This window comes from Pezoporus flaviventris, unplaced genomic scaffold (genome assembly GCF_033815535.1).
Source record: "Pezoporus flaviventris isolate CSIRO_AGI_PZ_B2104156 unplaced genomic scaffold, CSIRO_AGI_Pfla_v1 ptg000158l, whole genome shotgun sequence".
NCBI classification, from domain to species: Eukaryota; Metazoa; Chordata; class Aves; order Psittaciformes; family Psittacidae; genus Pezoporus; species Pezoporus flaviventris.
Genome location: NW_026892706.1, coordinates 49,924 through 66,980, shown reverse-complemented (window position 1 = coordinate 66,980; position 17,057 = coordinate 49,924). Strand labels below are relative to the sequence as shown.

Below are 17,057 nucleotides of genomic sequence, written 5' to 3'. Positions count from 1 at the left end.
ACCCGCACCGGGACCCGCCCCCCGCGGGCGCACGGAACCCGCCGGGACCCCCGCAACGGGACCGGGACCCTGCAATGGAGCCGGGACCCCCGAAGGGGGGGGGTCCCCGCCCGGCCCCGCGGAGCTGTTCCGGTGCTGACCCGCCCCGGGCATCCCGGGACTGGGGCTGGGACTTGGGATGGGACCCAGTGAGGGTACCGGGGACAGAAGCGTCCAGCGTGGAGCTGGACGGGACTCGGTGATGGCACCGGAGGCAGGAGACGGCTGGAGCTGGACGGGACCCAGTGACAGTACTGGGGATGGGAAGGGCAGCTGTGCCCCCCCCACAGCCCCAGCACAGTCCCCCACACCCCAGGTGGACACCCCTCATCCCCACCACTGCACTTCAGCCCCTAAATCCAGCCCCGGGAGCCCATGGACTAGGCAGGACCACACAGCCCGGCCTCATGTGCTCGACGCCCCAGCCCCGGCACATGGGACTGCACCCTCCAGATCCAGGGTGCTCTAAAGATCAAACCCCCGTCAGACACCCCAGCAAAGCTGCGGGGTCACAGTGGGATGGTCCCATCCTATCCCCATCCCTGGGATGGTCCCTTCCCATCCCCATCCCTTAGACCCCATCTAGGAGCTGCCGCTGCAAGACACCCAGGCCAAGGGTTCAGCTCTTAGCCCCGGGCTCGCCTTCCCCACAGGGGGATTTCGTATTTAAAGCCAAATTTCTGTGTACACGATTAATTTTTCAGCAGGGCTGGAGCTCGCAGGGAACACCACGCGGCACATGTCACGTTGCCGCAAATAGACACAGGCCTGGAAGAATTACAGGCTGCTGGGAGAATAAACACGTTCCCAGGAGCCGGAGCCAGCTTCCTTCTCCCAAACCTCCATATTTCCCTGCTCCAGAGCAGCTCCGACCCTTCCCAGCACCCAAAGCAGCCAAGTGAACGTGGCACTGCCCCGGCACGGTGCCTGCTCGCTGCGGGTGGATCTGAGCTCTCTTGGAGCTGCGGTGGCATCGGCACAGCCAAGCCCCGCTCCTCATGTGGCTGAGCTGGCACCGGCTGAGTCACGGTGAGCCTGGGTGGCTGCGCAGAGCCCACACCAGCACCCATCCAACCAACCACCTTCAGCACCCGAGCACATGCAGCCGGTCCTGACTGCAGGAGGAGGATGAGCTCGAGGCCTTCCTAATGCTGGCCATGGGCAGTGGTGGCTTTGGTGGGTGGTAAGGGATGAAAGGACCCGGCTGTTGTGGCTGGGGGTGGCAGGGAAGCTCCCCAGTGAGGCAGCACTGGTGCCCAGCATCCCATCCCACCTGGCATGCAGGAGCCCAGCACATCCCGTGTGAGTAGGAGAGGGGTGGAGGACAAAGTCGAGGTTGGAGTATGGATGGAGCTGGAGGATGAGGTAAGGGATGAGCTGATTCATGGGCCTGGGAGGGCACAACTCGGCTCCCCATCTCCACCGGTGCCCCAGGCATGGTCCCGCACGCCCTGCTTGCCCAGGGGACAGCCCCGGTGCTCAGCCCCAGCAGCTGTTTGACGTAGCCAGGAGCAGGACGGAGCCCAACCCCACCACCGCCCCAACCGCCCTCCTCACACCCAATTCCTGACATAGCTGTGAAAGAGAACATCCCAAAGCAGAGCTGAGCCCCAAAGCCCCAGCGCGGATCCCCCCAGGCATCACCCGGGGTGCAGCAGGGACGGTCCCAGCCCAGCAGAGCCCAGAAGCACAACGTGGCTGCATCCCAGCACGTGCCGGGCCGGCGAGCAGCACCGCATCCAGATTAGCAGGAGCGATTACCCCGCTCCGGCTTCCCGCTGCTCCGTCTGGGGCCGTGGTTAATCCTTCCCGGGGCAGACACCAGCTTGAGCCGCGATCTCTGTGCGGCGGCTGCCAAAAGGCCCCTTGAGCTCCTGACCTCCTTCCCGGGAGCCAAGGGGCTCCTCTGCTCATCCCGGGGCTGGGAACCAGGGTCCTTGACTGGGGCTCTTCAGCAGAGCCTGCTACAACCACAACAGCAAACGGCCCTTCTGAGTCCAGGGCTAGGGCTGGTGGCAGCCCCGGTGTGTGGCGACCCCGGCGCGGCAGCGGGGCGCAGGCATCCATCCGGTGAAAATCTGCATCCTGGTTATGCAACGGCACTGATTTATTCATGCCTGAACCGGGCACTGGCCTAGAAATTAGCCCGGGTGACGCTGGGGAGAGGCAGGGCTGGGAGGAGGCTGGAGGAGCGAGTCCCACGGCCAGGCATGTATGGCACAGCGGGGACCGCGCATGGGTGCTCACCCCACCGCCAGTGATGCCAGATGGGGCAGAGGGTGCTGCCATCCTCTATAGGGTCAACAGGGCACAAGCCCCCCAGGAGAGGCAGGGACGGGGTTCACCCCCTCTTCTCCCGCCCCGCATTCCTCACGGTTAAACGAACGTAACCAGGGCAGCTTTGATTTCACGGCAGAGCCGGGGGCCGGGAGCAGGAGATGGCAGCAGAAGGCTCAGGGTGGCCCGAGCAGAGCTGGGAAGGGGCGGAGGACGGAAGCGGTGCGCAGGAAACGCTCGTTAGAAAGAGCAACAACAGCGGAACGAGCTCCGTGCCCGGCCTTTCCCGGGAAAAGGGGATGAGGGCTCCTCCCTTGCCGGGATGGCAGAGGGGCAGCCTGCGGAGGGGGAAGCCACACCGGCAGTGCACACGTTCCAGGAGGGAAAGGAACTGAGCGGGCCCCCGAGCACCCCTAACGTGGGCGGTCAGGGGTGAGCAGCACCCTGGGCTGACCCGGGGCCGCACCACCCCGTGCCAGGACAAATGCCAGCACCGGGAAGCACCGAAGCTCCTCAGAAGCTTCCTGGGCTGACAACGGGTCCCTCCACCCCTCAGCCTGTGGCTCCGGGGGGAAGGGGGCTCTGGCAGCGCTGCCGTGGGGGGGGAAGGAGCCCGCAGCCCACCCCACATGGCCCAGCGGAGCGGATGGGAAAGACCCTGGGATCGGGATGAGCAAACATCTGCTCCCCCCCGCGCCGAGCCCCAGCCTCCTCGGAGGGAACGGGCTGCGGAGGAGCAGCCGCACGCTCCCTGCCGAGAGGAAACAGATGCGGCCGGCCCGGCCCTGGTGCTTCCCCTCGCTGTGCCAGGCGATGAGAGACGGGCAGGTAGCAGAGGCTGCGGGACCACATCCTGCCCCGGCCCGGCTGGTGAAGGGCGCTGGCTGACAGCAGGATCCCAGCCTCAAAAACCCGGCGAGAGGAGGCTCCTGCCACGGGGAAGGGCTCGGGCTGCAGGAACAGAGGGAGGGAGGGTGGCACCATGAGGAAGAGCAGCTCATGCCCTGGCACCGCTACACATGGGAGGGACAAAGAGCGAGCAGTGCTGGATGCCAGCAGGGCAGAGGCTTCCCCTGTTCCCAGGGGACACAAACCAAACCAACAGCCGTAGAAACCAGCACAGATTTATCTTGAGACCACAACCCCTGAACGCATGGAGGCTGCTGAGCCCATGGCACCAGCACCGGCACGGGGCTGCGGCAGAGGGAGGGCCCGGCCCCATGCACCCAAGCACTCAGTTGGGGGTCAGGAGCTGCTTGCGTTGCTGCTCCAGGAGGGCTTCCAAGCGCGTGGCTCGCTGCACGGCTGCCTGCAAGAGAGCAGGGAGAGCTCACAGCACCCAGGGCAGAGCCGCAGCACCCGGGGCAGAGCCAGCCCCGCACTCACCTCGTACTGCCTTCGAAGGCTGCTCACGCTCTCCTCCTTCCTCAGCACCGCTGTCTTCACCCTGAGCAGAGGCACACAGAGGGGCTGAGGAGCCCAGCACCAAGCACGGGCTGGCCCCATGCCCCAGAAGGGTGATTCCAGCACTGGGGAGTGCAGTCCCTCTCCTCCAGGCGCTGCAGCAAGCCAAAGAGCAGCAGCTCCGGGGCTATTATACATTAGAAGCATCCTAACCCCCTTGGTGAGCACTGTGTAGTTTGGATGGAGTCAGCTATAGGAAGAAGGGGATATCAGCCTCACAGGAGTGAGTTAACAGCACCACAGGGAGGGGATTTTAAGTTTCTTCCCATTTCTCAAGGCCACGGTTGCTGCCTCATGGGTGGACTCTTCCCCCCAGCTCCCAGAGCATCAGGCTTTGCTTCAACCTTTGCCAGGCTGTACACAAGGGACGGGAGCAGAAAGGGGATCCTTGTTATCTCACGCTCAAGGTATGAGCCTGGCTCTCAGGCAGCGGGAATCCCTGAGCAGGATCCAGGAAAGCCAGCGAGCTCCATGTGCGCTCCAACAGCCTCCCTGCTCGAGCAGCTCTGCACAGACAGCGCAGGAGGGAGGGCTCTGCACCACGCAGGCACAGCTCCCGCAGGAGACATTGCACTTCCCCTTCCCATTCTCCTTTCACTTGCAAAATTCCTCCTCCACAGGCAGACACCAGGGAAGAGGAAGCCTTATGTCAGTGCCTGACACGGAGCCTGGCGCCCAGCACCATCTCCACACCGAGCACAGGATGGAGCCGAGCACCACAGCCAACAGCCCGCAGCTCCAGGGCACTTTGGGGGCACCCCTGAACCTCTGCGGTACCCACAGCAGAACCCTGCAGGAGCTGACCATGAGCCTGGCTGCTAAAGAACCACCCCAGAGCTGCGCCCCACTGGCCTCTCCCGCAGGGGCCCCGCGCACTGCTCCAGCTGCTGTGGCCTCAGGCACGTGAGGGAGCAGCCCCGGGGCCAAGGCTGCCCCAGAGCAAGTCACAGGGGGCAGAGGATTCGGGGTGGCTGAGCCGGCAGCGCGGGTGAGGCCCTGCTGCCCATCCTGCCCTGAGGATGCAGCGCTGCAGGAGCTCTGCACCCGCAGCCCCAGCCAGGAGCCCAGCCTGGGCAGCCCCACCTCCTGTGAACCTCCTCCAGCTCTTTGTCCTTCTCCTGCTCCAGCCTGTCCAGCTCCAGGCGCTGCCGGGTTCTCATCTCCACCATCTCCGCCTTGAGCCGCTTGTTCTCCTCCTCCAGCCCCACGAGCCTGTCGCTGAATTCCTGCCGGATCACCTCGGCCAGGCCGCCCCGCTCCTGGGCCAGCTCGTCCCGCAGCTGCAGCAGGGGCAGAGGGGGCATGGAGGCACCGCGGGGGCAATGCAGGGGACAGAGGCAGGCTCGGCTCCGCGCTCACCTTGCGGATCTCCTCCACCTCCTGCTCCTTGTGCTTCAGCAGCCCCTGCAGCCGGATGCTGTCCCCCTCCAGCTCTGCCAGCCGCCCCTTCAGCTCATTGCAGCGCTCCTGCAGCTTCCGCTCCGATCTCTCCAGCTCCTGGAGCTCCACCTCATACTTATCCCGGATCCTCTTAATCCTAATGGGAGGAAAACACAGGCTCAGCCCGGTGCTGCCAGGAGCACCCCAGCCACCTCCATGGCTCACACCCCGAGCTCACCGGAGAGATGCTGCGGGGACAGCAGGGGAAGGGCTCCCCCCCACCCCGAGGAGCTGGGGCACGGAGCTGGGGCACGCAGGCTCCCTTCTCCCTCTCACCGGTTCTCTGCTGCCCTCTCACACTCCTCCCTGGCCAAGGACGTGTCGGCCTCCAGGCGCCGGATCACCAGCTCGATCTCTTTGTCCCTCTCCTTTTTCACCTCCTCCCGCAGCTCCCGCTCCCGGGAGAGCAGCCAGGCTTCCTGGGAACAGGGACGGCAGACGCTGCCTCTATCCCTCTCAGAGCCCAAGGGTGGCACTGCTGGAGAAGGGCAGCCCTTGCCGTTACCTCCTTCTTCACGTAGCTCGCCTCCCAGGCCTGCTTCTCCATCTCCAGCCGGTCCTTCAGCTCCTTCACTTCTGCCTACGGAGAGACAACAAGAGCTCAGCCTGGAGCAGCCCCAGCGCCATCCCGGTGTGGATGGGGGGGGCTCAGGGGTGCCAGCACGGGTCACCACAGCCCTGTGCTGGGGGTTGGACTGCTCACACCCAGGAAGAGCAAATCCAGGGCCCAGAGGTGAGGGGAAAACCAGACCTGGTGCCGCCTCTCCTGCTCCTCCTTCTCCTTGGCATACTCCTCCTTCAGCGCCCTGGTGAGGGCCGAGCTGCTGGCCTCCAGCTGCTGCCGCAGCTCCTCCACCTCTGCTCTCTGCCTGCCCACACACAGACACAGCTCCCAACATCTGCAGCTCCGACGCCTGCAGCAGCACAGCCTCACAGCCCCCTCCTCAGGCTGCTCCCCATGGCCATCCTCAAGCCCAGCCCTCTTCCCACCAGGACAAACCCAGCTCTCTCCATCCCTCTCACCTGGCTGCTTGCTGGCTGAGCCGCTCCCTCTCCTCAGCCACCTCTGCATAGAGCCGGCGCCGCTGCTGCTGCAGGGCCTGCTCCTCCTGCTCCAGCTGCTGCTCACATCTGTGGGGCAGAGCAGCCTCAGGGGTGGGCCCGGCTTTGGGCATTCACTCGCTCCCCACCTTGCCCCATCCCATCCCTTCCACAGCCGACCAGGAGCTGCTCTGATGCTGGAGGATGCCCCTGGGTCCCACCTGGGGCTGCTGGGGAGAAAGGGGCTGCTCCCCTCGGGTATGAACTGCTGCCAACAGCAGGAGCACGGCTGCTGGAGCCCAGCAGCCCCAAGCCCCGCCGCAGGGACCCACCTCTGCCGGGCGCGCTCCCGCTCCCGCAGGCTCTCCTCCTCCTTCTCCCTCTCCAGCAGCCCCCGCAGCTCCTCTGCCTGCCGGCCGTAGCGCTGGGCCGCCCGCTGGTCCGACTGCAGCAGCTCGGCCTCGTGCAGCAGCTTCAGCTTCCGGATGTCCTGCTTGTGCTTGGCGATGAGCTTCTGGATCTCCGGCTCCAGCCCTGCGGCAGCGGGAGCCACGGTTACTGCTCAGGGCTGTCCCGAGCCCATCACCAGGGCCCTTGGCCAGCTGGGGAGCAGGCTGCGAGCATCAGCTCAGCAAAGAGGGGCTGGTGAAAGACGAGGATGGGCACGCGTGGGTTTCCCTTGCCCTCTGCAGGCACGGATGTGACTCCACTCCGGCAGCAGCCCCGCTCCAGCCAGCGAGGGAACGTGCTCGAACCTTTCACAGTGATCTCTTTGATCTTCTTGGTTTTCTCATCAATCCACTTCTCCCGCCGGATCTTCTCGGTTGCGCTCATCAGCTCCTTCAGCTTCTTGAGCTCCTGTTTGGAAGCACAGGAGAAAACATCAGTGAGAAGCGGGGGGAGGAGAGCCCGGCTAGTGAGGAGGAGGTTGCAGGCAGGAGCAGGCAGCCGGAGCCGCGCAGAAGGGCCAGGCACGTTCTCCCAGTCCAGAGAAGCAGCCGTAAGCTCTCCCCGTGCCTTCTCCCGTCGTGGGACGGGGCTGCTGCTGCCACAGACCTTGGGCATGGGGGAAAAAGAGCAAAACCCCTGGGAAAGCAGAGGCTGGCCAAGATATGAGAGCACCTACGGAGAGGAGAATGTGGGGCTGCTGACAGGCCCTGTGCGCAGGGCAGCCTGGCTGTGAGCAGACACAGGGTCACGGGTGAAGATGCTTTCTCCTCCAGCCTTCCCTCTCCCTGGCATGGAAGCCCCTCTGAGAGCGGAACAGACAGACAGGGACCCCCAACCCCATGGTACCACCGCAGACCAAGCTCCTGCATGACCCAAAGGCTGCACTTCCTCCTCTGCTTGTATTTACCTCCTCAGCTCTCCTCTCCAGCAGAAAAGCTGGAGGAACACTCAAGCCCTGCTGCCCACAGAGCTCTTCCCCAATGCTCCCATCAGCAAAAGCCAGTCAAAGCACTCAACCACGTATTTCTGTGCTGGGGTTCCTAGTGAGGAAGGCCAATGGGAGCACCAGCCTGGCTGGAGACGGCTCTGTTTCAGCATGGGTAGGTGATGTCTGCACGCAGGACATGGGACACCCAGGAGCTCGTAACCTGGCCACGGTGCAGAGGAGCAGGAAATAGCAGGGGGGTGCCCATTAGGGGGAAAAAAGGGCAGGAAATGAGCACAGGAAGACTGGGACAGCCTGAAGGCAGCAGCTGAGCACGGGGCCTGAGGAGATGGGGCTCCTGCATGGACTGACCCTGCTGCTGAGTTCGGAGCTCCCAGCTCAGCCCTGCTGCCTGCAGGCACCTGCGGAGCTGGAGTGGGTCAGGGAGGGAGAGCAGAAGCACAAAACCACAGCAAAGACCACATTTACCTGGGAAAAGGGGCCCAAAGTGCGCCAGACCTGGGGAGAAAGAAAGGAGGGGATGGAGAGAGAAGGGGAACCACAGAGTCATGGGGGAGAGGGGAGATGGCGGAGAGGCAAAGCCAAGCAGCCAGGTGTATGAGAGAGCCACGGGCAGGGCGGATGAGGGGCAGGGAGCCCATGCATGGTCAGGAGCCTGCTCTGGTGACCAGGGGACCCTTACAGGAACAAACATCCCCACCATGCAGAGGAGGCAGGGAGCCACATGGCAGAGCCAGGAACAGGGACAATGAAGGGGCCACAGAGCAGAGAGGGGTCCTGGGCTGCTCCCAGCGCTGCTGCCCTGCTGTGAGTGGGAGTGAGAGGGAATGAGGCACCTCCTCAGCCCCACACAGGCTGCAGCAGCAAAACCAGCCCTGACTAGCCGTGGGAAGGGGGCCCTTCAGGCACCCAGCACACTGTGCTGGCTTCTAACCCCTGCCTGGGCTCAGCAGGGCCAAGTGAGCCCTGGCTGTGTTTGCACGAGTGTGTCTCTGAACAGGCTCAGACCAATGCAAACACTCCACAGCCCCGGGCATGAGCTCTGCTGCAAGGCCAAGAGGGAGCAGGCAGCAGAGCCAGGATGAGCCCAGGGCTGAGCTGGGAGCTGGAGGTGCTGCCTCCCTGCCAGGGCACAGGGCGAGCTGAGCTGTGTCTGTGGGAGCTCTTTGCATGATCCCCAGCGTGGGAGCTGGTCAGGGAACAGCCCAGCAAACCCACAGAGCGCTGTGACTACTGCTTGTACATCCCATGTCCCCTTATCCCCATTTAGCTCCGAGAGCATCCCTGTTCCCAGCTGAGGAAGACGCAGACAGAGGTACAAATTCCTCTGGGGAATGGGGTTTGTGCCAGCGCCTGCTTCCACCCCTGCCAAAGTGAGGTGCCCTGAGCAACCCCCAGCCAGGAGGGAGCTCTGCCCACAGCAGGATGGGGGGGAAGGGTCTTCCCAAGCAGAGCCCCTGGGAGCCAGCACTGCCTCCCAGTCCCATGCGTCTGGCTCTGGGTGGCAGAAGACAGCAGCCTCCTGGGGGAGCCAAGGGAGAGCTCTGTGGGTGCCACAGACCTTCTGTGCACAGAGAAGGGCTCCCCAGAACAACAGGACCCCAACAAGGGGGGACAGACCCCACTTGAGCAAAACCAACCGACTCTGGCCATGGCACATCTCCTCTCCCTGCTCCCCCCCTTCCCCATCCCCTCACCAGCTCGTGCTGCTCCTGCATCTGGGTGATCTTCTTGCCGTACTTCTGGTCCACTTGTTTCAGCTCAGCTACCACGGCCTCACACTTCTCACTCAGCACCTTCTTATCTTCGATGAGCTGCCCGGGGGAAGAAAAGGCACCAGCAGAGGGGCAGGGTAGGAGCCACCTCAGCTTCTGGCTCCAGAAGTGCAACTCTGAGTAGGGATGAAGGATTACCTGGTCGATGAAGGCCAGGTGCCTCTGGATAGCTGCCTCATACTGTTCCCTCTGCAGCCTGAGCTGGTGGCCAAGATCCTTCTCGGTCTGTTTGACGTGCTGGACACTCAGTTCCCTCTGCTGAGCCTTTTGGATGTAAGGAAGGAAGAGCCACAAGACGTTAGAAGGAGACGTTACACCTACCCCACGTGCACAGAAGGTATCTCCTGAACCTGGAAGGCACTGCTGGGCCAGAACAAGGAGGAACGGAGCTAAATCAAAGCCTGGCACTCACACCTCCTGCCTGCTGTCAGCAGGAACTCCAAACCCCCAGGGGACAGAGGAGCAGGGAGCTCAGCCCAGGAGCACTGCACTGCTTCACTGGGGACACACGGGGTTAGCCCTGGTCTTGTGCTCTGAAGCAATACGTGCTGAGGGCTCCGAGGCCTCACTCCCAGGAAGCGAGCAGCCGGGGCTCACGCACCAGGGCGGTCTGCAGCAGGCTGATGGCTCGCTTCTTCTCCTCCACTTCCAGCTTCAGCCTCATGATGGAGCTGGTGACCTCCGTGGCAACAGCCGAAGCCTGCTCCAAGTGGGCCAGATCCTCCTCCGAGAGGAGACCCTGCCACAGCGAGCAAAGGGATTAAATCACGGTGGGCATCACCTGGAACCAGGACAAGGAGGCAGGAGATCCCCCCCCCCCGCCTGCCAACCAGGGTCCTGACCCCCATCCAACACAGATGGGCTCTTGCTCCTGTGCTCACCTCCCGCTGCGTGGCAGAGGCAGCCGACCTGGGCCTCTCCTGCTCTGACTTCTCCATCTCATCCAGGAAGCTGATGATGCTTTGGAGCTTGGCCTCCGAGAGCAGGGCCCCATCCTCGGGGACCCCCGGGGAGTGGTTCAGCTTCCCAAACTTCTCCAGGTTATCCGCAGTCAGGGAATTGGAGCCGGGCTCCTGCTGGGCAGACACAGCTCCGAATGAGCGCCTGGGGGAAGGCTTGGCACAAGAGCTGCTGGCTCTGCCCAGTCCTCCCACTGCACCCCAGTAACCAGCCCTACCCCCTGTGCTAACCCCAGTCCCATCACAGCCCTCGCATGGGTTTGCTTCTCCTTGTAAAGACCCAAGCCCTGGCTGCACAAAACTCAACCCCTCCAGCACCTTCAACCCCCCCAGCACCTTCAAACCCCCCCAGCACCTTCAAACCCCTCCAGCACCTTCAAACCCCCCCAGCACCTTCAACCCCCCCAGCACCTTCAAACCCCCCCAGCACCTTCAAACCCCCCCAGCACCTTCAAACCCCTCCAGCACCTTCAACCCCCCCAGCATCTTCAAACCCCCCCAGCACCTTCAAACCCCCCCAGCACCTTCAAACCCCCCCAGCACCTTCAACCCCCCCAGCACCTTCAACCCCCCCAGCACCTTCAACCCCCCCCAGCACCTTCAACCCCCCCCAGCACCTTCAACCCCCCCCAGCACCTTCAAACCCCTCCAGCACCTTCAACCCCCCCCAAGCACCTTCAAACCCCCCCAGCACCTTCAAACCCCCCCAGCACCTTCAAACCCCCCCAGCACCTTCAAACCCCCCCAGCACCTTCAAACCCCTCCAGCACCTTCAACCCCCCCAGCACCTTCAAACCCCTCCAGCACCTTCAACCCCCCCAGCATCTTCAAACCCCCCCAGCACCTTCAAACCCCCCCAGCACCTTCAAACCCCCCCAGCGCCTTCAACCCCCCCCAGCACCTTCAAACCCCTTCAGCACCTTCAACCCCCCCCAGCACCTTCAAACCCCCCCAGCACCTTCAAACCCCCCCAGCACCTTCAAACCCCTCCAGCACCTTCAAACCCCCCCAGCACCTTCAAACCCCCCCAGCACCTTCAAACCCTTCCAGCACCTTCAAACCCCTCCAGCACCTTCAAACCCCCCCAGCACCTTCAAACCCCTCCAGCACCTTCAAACCCCTCCAGCACCTTCAAACCCCCCCAGCACCTTCAAACCCCCCCCAGCACCTTCTCTGGTAGTGACCCCACTGTGTTTCTCCCCCTCCACCACACAGCAGTGCCGGAGGAGGCAGCCCATGGGGGAGCCTGCCCTCAGCAGGCAGCTGTTGGTGCCCAGGGGTGGATGTAACCAGGCTGAGCCCGCTGCTCACCCCATCTATCCAGGCATATCTGTCCTTCTTGAAGAGCTTCGGTGGGGGCAGCAGCTCAGGCTCTTCCTCCAACAGCCTGAGTGTGTCCAGCAGCTCATTGAGAGTGACTTTGGACTGAGACCTGCTGGCAGCAGTCACCGTCTCCAGGTCATCTCCACCCATCTCCCTGGAGCTCGCATCCTGGGGACAGGACACCACCTTGCAGTGAGTTTGCTGGACCTTTCTAGAAGTCAATGGAGGCTCCAAAGCTGCCCCAGCAGAAAGGCTCGTCCAGACCCACCTGCACCTTCTCCTCTGCCCCTGGATCCTGCGGGGGCACAGAGCCAGGGTCTGTGGGGCCGCTTTCTTCTGGCTCTGCAGCTCCTGGATGGAAATTGGCCCCTGCAGGAACCAGAGTGTTCTCAGGCCCTTGCAACATGCAGCCCCTTCAAAGCAGCTCCTGGAGAGCTGCTCCTCCATCCTCCTCTCCCCTCACATCACACACGGCTCCAGAGCATCCGAGACCTGCAGCAGGGACTCACCAGCATTGTTGGCTTTGGTGACACTGCTGGCTGGGCTGACGTTCCTTGCAGAAGCAGGCTTGGCTGCCTTCTTCTTTGCCACCCTTCTGCTCTCCTTCACCAGAGCAAGCTCTTCTTCTGCCAAGCACTTTGCATCCAAAGCCTTTTGGGCCCTTTTCTGGTGCAGCTCCTGCAGGGACACACAAGCCATCAGCGTCCTGCCCAGCCCACGCTGTGCTTTGACACGTACCTATAAGTGCTAGCAAGCGAGAAGCAACAACCCACCCGGCTGCTGTGAAGGGTTAACAAGGACAGCTCTATGGAAGGGAGAGCACAGGAACAACAGAAGAGCTCTGCTCTTCAGGGCTCTCAGGCTCCTGCCAGCTCCGCATGTGCACAAGGGCTGCTCACATGCCCCTGCTCAGGGACCTCTCCTGCTCGGTGAGAGCCTCCACATCCCGAGGGCCAAGCACTGCACGGCCCAGCGCTGCCGCAGGGCCCCAGGGGCTGCCCCAGCCCAGCCTTGGGGAGTCCCTGCAGGCACAAGCACGTGTGTGCGAGGCTGCTGGAGCCCTCTGCTCTCCTCCAGCTGCTCGGCGGCTCCCCACGGCCCCACCGAAAGGCGATTCCATTTAGGGCAAAGAGAAACTGGGCTCTGAAACATCTTCAGCTGCAGTGCCAGCCCCTCCTCTGCGCCCCAGCAGCACCAGCCCTTCCCTGCTGCAAGAGCACGGCGCAGATGGCGAGGGGCTCCCCGCCAAGAGCACGGAGCGGCCTCAGCCCACCCTGGAGGGACCCCGCTCCGGAGGGGCATCCCTTTCCCAGCTGCTCCAAGGGGCTGCAGTCCCAGTGTCCCCGTTCCACAGGGTCACCCTTTCCCCCAGAAGCTAGAGGGAAAGCAGCGCGCTGCGGATGAGCTGCCAAGGCTTGGCAGGAGCACGGCGAGGAGCTGCTCCACAGCACCTCCATCTCCACAGGGAGCACTCCATTCCCAAGGCTGGCCCTAATCCTGCTTTGTGCTAAGCGCACAGGGATGCAGGGCCGGGGCCCTCGCGCTGCCTCGCCAACAAACAGTGCCCTGCGGCCACGGGCTCCTCGCCTCGTCCCTACCTGGATGGCAGCACGGCGGGCCAGGCGCGCCTTCTCCTCTCGGATCTGCCGGCGCTCCTCGTCCTTCCTCTGCTGCAAATCCAGGATATTCCCTTCCTCCATGTGCTGCTGCCTTCCCTTCCAGAGAAGGGGGGCACAAACCGTTACCACCGCCCACAGCAGAGGAGCGGGGAAGGGCCCGATGCACCCGAGGTCACCCCACATCCAGGCTTCCCATCGCCACAGCCTTCCCCTCCACGCAGGTGAAGAACCCTCAGGAAAGCTTTGCTTTAGAGTAGCTTATTTTCTATAGATACTAAATGCAATTATTAGTCATCTGGGTCTGAAACTATGGAGGAGACAAGGCCTAAAAATAGACTCTCACATGCAAGAGCTACAGAACTTTTTCGGTATTGGGATAAATAATTAAACACAAAAAACACAAATAGCTGCGGATGAGGCGTCACTCCCGAAGGAGCCAACGGGTTCCTGGATCACTGGGATGAGCCCAGACAGGGCTTCCCTCCTCTGGCCACCCGAGGCAACGAGAGTTCAGCACATTTGGGCTGCTGGTGCCAAGCACCCGCCTGCTTGTGGCTGCGGGAGCTGCAGAACGGGGCCGTGTGATGCTGAGCCCGGCCTGAGCGACCCATGGAGCCAAACCCGGGCTGTGCCTTAAAGCACCAGCGCATCTCTGCAGGGACAGGACACCCCTGGCTCTCTGGTCTGCGAGGGGCTGGCTACAGGCAAAGCCAAACCCCTCATCCGGATGGCTCAGGTCTCTGATGGAGGGACTGAGAGTCCCCAGCAGTGAGGCGAGGGGCACGGGTGTCAGCAGGGTCCATGCTGTACGGATCAGACAGGACTCACCTCCCTTTGGGAAGCCAGCAACCGCCCCAGCGCCGCGGCTGCCGCCCTGTGCCGCTGCGAGTGGCGCCGGTACCAGCGCTGGATGGTGACAGCGGCCAGGTTCACCTGCTCGATGAACCTGTGGGGAGGAGGAGGCTCAGCACAGCCCCACGTCCTGCTTGGCATCAGCCACCCATGCTGCTGCGGCACAGCGCGGCTGCTCACCCACAGCACCGGGACTTCTGCCCCAACAACACGGACTGACCTGGGGGAGGCAGGAATTGTGCCTTGGATGACAAGGCTCAACGAGCAGGGATGGGGAGGGGAAAGCAGCCCCTGCATCTGCTCTCAGAGGGACCCTTCCTGGACCTGACGCCCCACAGGGCACGAACAAACCAGCTCCAGCTCCCCTGGGGCTCGCCCTCTGCCTGGCACCGTCCTCCTGCCTGTTCCCAGGCCACGCGCTGGCTCTGCCTCACCTCTCTGCCTCCTCCTCGGTCACCTCCTTCCTCCGGGGCAGGCTGCTGCTGCTGCTGCTGCTGTTGTTGTTGTTGCGGGTCATGATGTTGTTGCTGGAGAAATTCTTCTGCGACTTCACGAAGCTGCTTTCCCCATCCTCGTTGGAGCTCGCTTTGACAACATTGCTACGGCAGAACACAAAGTGACTTGGCTCCATCCTGCCCCATCCCACGGCACACCTGCACGTGAGCGGGGGGGGACAGCGCAGCCTCCCAGCCAGGACCCCACCGCACTTACTTGAGGGAGCTGGGTGCCTGGTTGGAGCTCTTGGGCGCAGGGCCCTTCTCCGTGGTGGAGTAGTTGTTGTGCACCATGGTGGTGACACAGTTGCCCATCGCGCCCTTGTTGCTCCTGTTGTGGAGAGCAGAAGAGGAGTTCAGACTTGCCGGATCCGAAGGGAACATCATGCACTAGCAATGGATGCTCCCTCCACTGTAACCCCCAACCCACCCGTGACCATCTGGGGCATCTCCCAGGGTGAGGAGCAGGCTCCCCAGGGCTCACTGCTTGGTAGCCGTTACCTGATGCCCGGACAGACACAGCCCAAGCGGACCTAAGAGCCAGCTCTTTGGGCTGTTTCACACACAGCCTTGGCTCAAGTCTCCTGGCCCCGAAGGGTCCCTCTCTTACCTGTTGTTTGCAGTGAAGTTGGCTGCCAGGAGCATGGTGGCCTCCTTCCTCTTCATGCCTGCTGGTGGCTCAATGCTGCGGGCACCGGAGGGGCCTGGGAACGCTCGTGGTTGATCATCCTGCATGCAGCCAGCAGGAGGTAAGTGCAGGAAAGCACCAGCCCCATGTCCTGAAACACTTCCTCCCTCACAGCCCACTTTCTCCCCACGAAAGAAACCTCCATTCCAAGCACAGCAGCCTCGAGGCTTTGCCTCCCTCTGCCAGAAGCATGGAGGTGATGGGACAAAGGCCCTGGGGCAGAGCAAGGCCAGCACAGGCTGGAGCACTTTGGCCATTCAAACAGTGCCAGCTTTGAGTGCAGGCTGAGGAAGGAGCAGCCTGGCCACCACGGATGGACCACCCTATCCTTGGGTCTAGGGAAACCCTCCCACTCCTCCACCAAACCAAACCAAAGCAAAGCAGCTCCCAGGTGAGCAGAGCTGCTGCAGCCACCGTCCTCACCAAGATGTTCCACGTGGTTCTCTTCTCCGGGCAGGTTTTGCTCACGCTCGACCCTTTCCTTCTGCCCCCAGAACTGCCCTCGAGGAAGGTCAGGAAGTCTCCTGCCTGCTCGGAGCTTCAGCACGAAGCCAGGGACAGAGAACACGTGTTCTGCAGTGAATGCTGCACGCAGACACGCAGCGACAGGACGGGGCTCTCATCCTGCACAAGGCTCTCATCCTGCACGGGGTCACCCGCCGGTACCTGCGCGCGCTGTTCACCCGCTGGTTGACCTGCGTGGTGCTGTTGGACCTCCGGAGGTTGTTCATTGCCCGGGACCCTGCATCTTCCTGCGGAGGAGAGAGCTGAGCTCAGCAGCCCCGCTGCGAGTCGGGCATCCTGAAACGGCGCTGGGGTAGCGCTGCCCTTCGCGCAGCCCCGACACGATGCTCTGGTACCCCCAACCTCAGCCGGAGGCAGAGAGCAAGGCCACCTCGCTCCCTCGCGGGGAGCCTGCAGCATCCCCCAGAAGAGGCCAGGAACATGGGAATCCCCAGAAGGAAATCAGTGCAGGGAGGTGAAAGGCAAAGGGAAAAGAGTGAAGCCTGATGCTTCCCTACTTGCTCTTTTGCACGCATTAAATCACTGAGAAGAGACCCAACGAGCAGCTTATTGTTGAGGGTGACCAGATCTGGGGAGAGCACAGCACCGCAGCACCCGGAGCCTGGAGCAGCCCAGTTCTCCCCTCCCAAAGCTCTCCATGAACACACGGATGTGCTACACGCTTCCAAGGGAAGCCAGGACCCCCCCCACTGCCACCTCCCAGCCCCGGCTCAGCCCAGCGGCAGGCAGAGCAGCACCCATGGAGGCAGCCGGGGCCCGTGCTGCGGGGGGATGAAGGCCTCACCGGAGCGTTCCTCTTGGCTTTGCTGTCGGCAGTGACCGAGATGGAGCGCGCCATGGGCTTGGCCGGGGACGCGCTGCCGGGACGCCGCGACACCGGCGCGGGGAAGCCGGTGAGGCTCAGATCCACGCCGGCAGCACCAGCGCCCTGGCAGGAGGAGCTGCTGCGAGCGCTCTTCATGCTCCGGCAGGAGGAAGGAGCCCTGGAAGCAAAGCACAGAGGCAGGAGTGAAGGTGTGGGGCGAGCACCCAGCCCCGCTCCCCGCTGCCGTAACTGCTTCCAAAGGGGACAGAACACCTCCCTCTGCGTTCCCACTGGCCAGAGAGCCCCGAGCACAGGCCTGAGGAGGCTCCTGATGAGCTCCGCACCGCTCTGACCCCGCAC

The 17,057-nt window shown here is 63.1% G+C and overlaps 2 protein-coding genes across 7 annotated transcripts in view; both read right to left on the bottom strand.

Annotated features, from left to right (window-relative positions):
* SGSH (N-sulfoglucosamine sulfohydrolase) overlaps nt 1-1,806 on the bottom strand; it is a 294,044-nt gene extending 292,238 nt beyond the window's left edge. The window contains exon 1 of the mRNA XM_061479966.1: nt 1,801-1,806. The gene's annotated coding sequence lies outside the window, so the exon portion shown is untranslated. The remainder of the gene's footprint in view (nt 1-1,800) is intronic.
* A 1,714-nt stretch (nt 1,807-3,520) lies between these two features.
* CEP131 (centrosomal protein 131) lies at nt 3,521-16,901 on the bottom strand. Of its 6 annotated transcripts, none has more exons than XM_061479807.1 (26): nt 16,677-16,901; nt 16,034-16,119; nt 15,791-15,905; nt 15,290-15,408; nt 14,897-15,010; nt 14,620-14,784; nt 14,162-14,279; nt 13,313-13,429; nt 12,224-12,392; nt 11,983-12,083; nt 11,703-11,882; nt 10,314-10,547; nt 10,034-10,171; nt 9,571-9,696; nt 9,355-9,471; nt 8,126-8,155; nt 7,017-7,119; nt 6,594-6,795; nt 6,244-6,351; nt 5,972-6,089; nt 5,726-5,800; nt 5,497-5,639; nt 5,140-5,317; nt 4,864-5,060; nt 3,703-3,763; nt 3,521-3,625 (listed from the first exon to the last, which is right to left on the bottom strand). In XM_061479807.1, exons 1-26 carry the CDS (start codon nt 16,851-16,853, stop codon nt 3,551-3,553), a joined length of 3,366 nt encoding a protein of 1,121 aa, XP_061335791.1. In that variant the 5' UTR covers nt 16,854-16,901; the 3' UTR covers nt 3,521-3,550. The 6 variants fall into 6 exon arrangements, with proteins under 6 accessions (XP_061335791.1, XP_061335793.1, XP_061335794.1 ...); XM_061479809.1 differs by having other exon boundaries at nt 10,314-10,508; XM_061479810.1 differs by having other exon boundaries at nt 10,314-10,505; nt 16,677-16,900.
* Between the last annotated feature and the right edge of the window lie 156 nt (nt 16,902-17,057).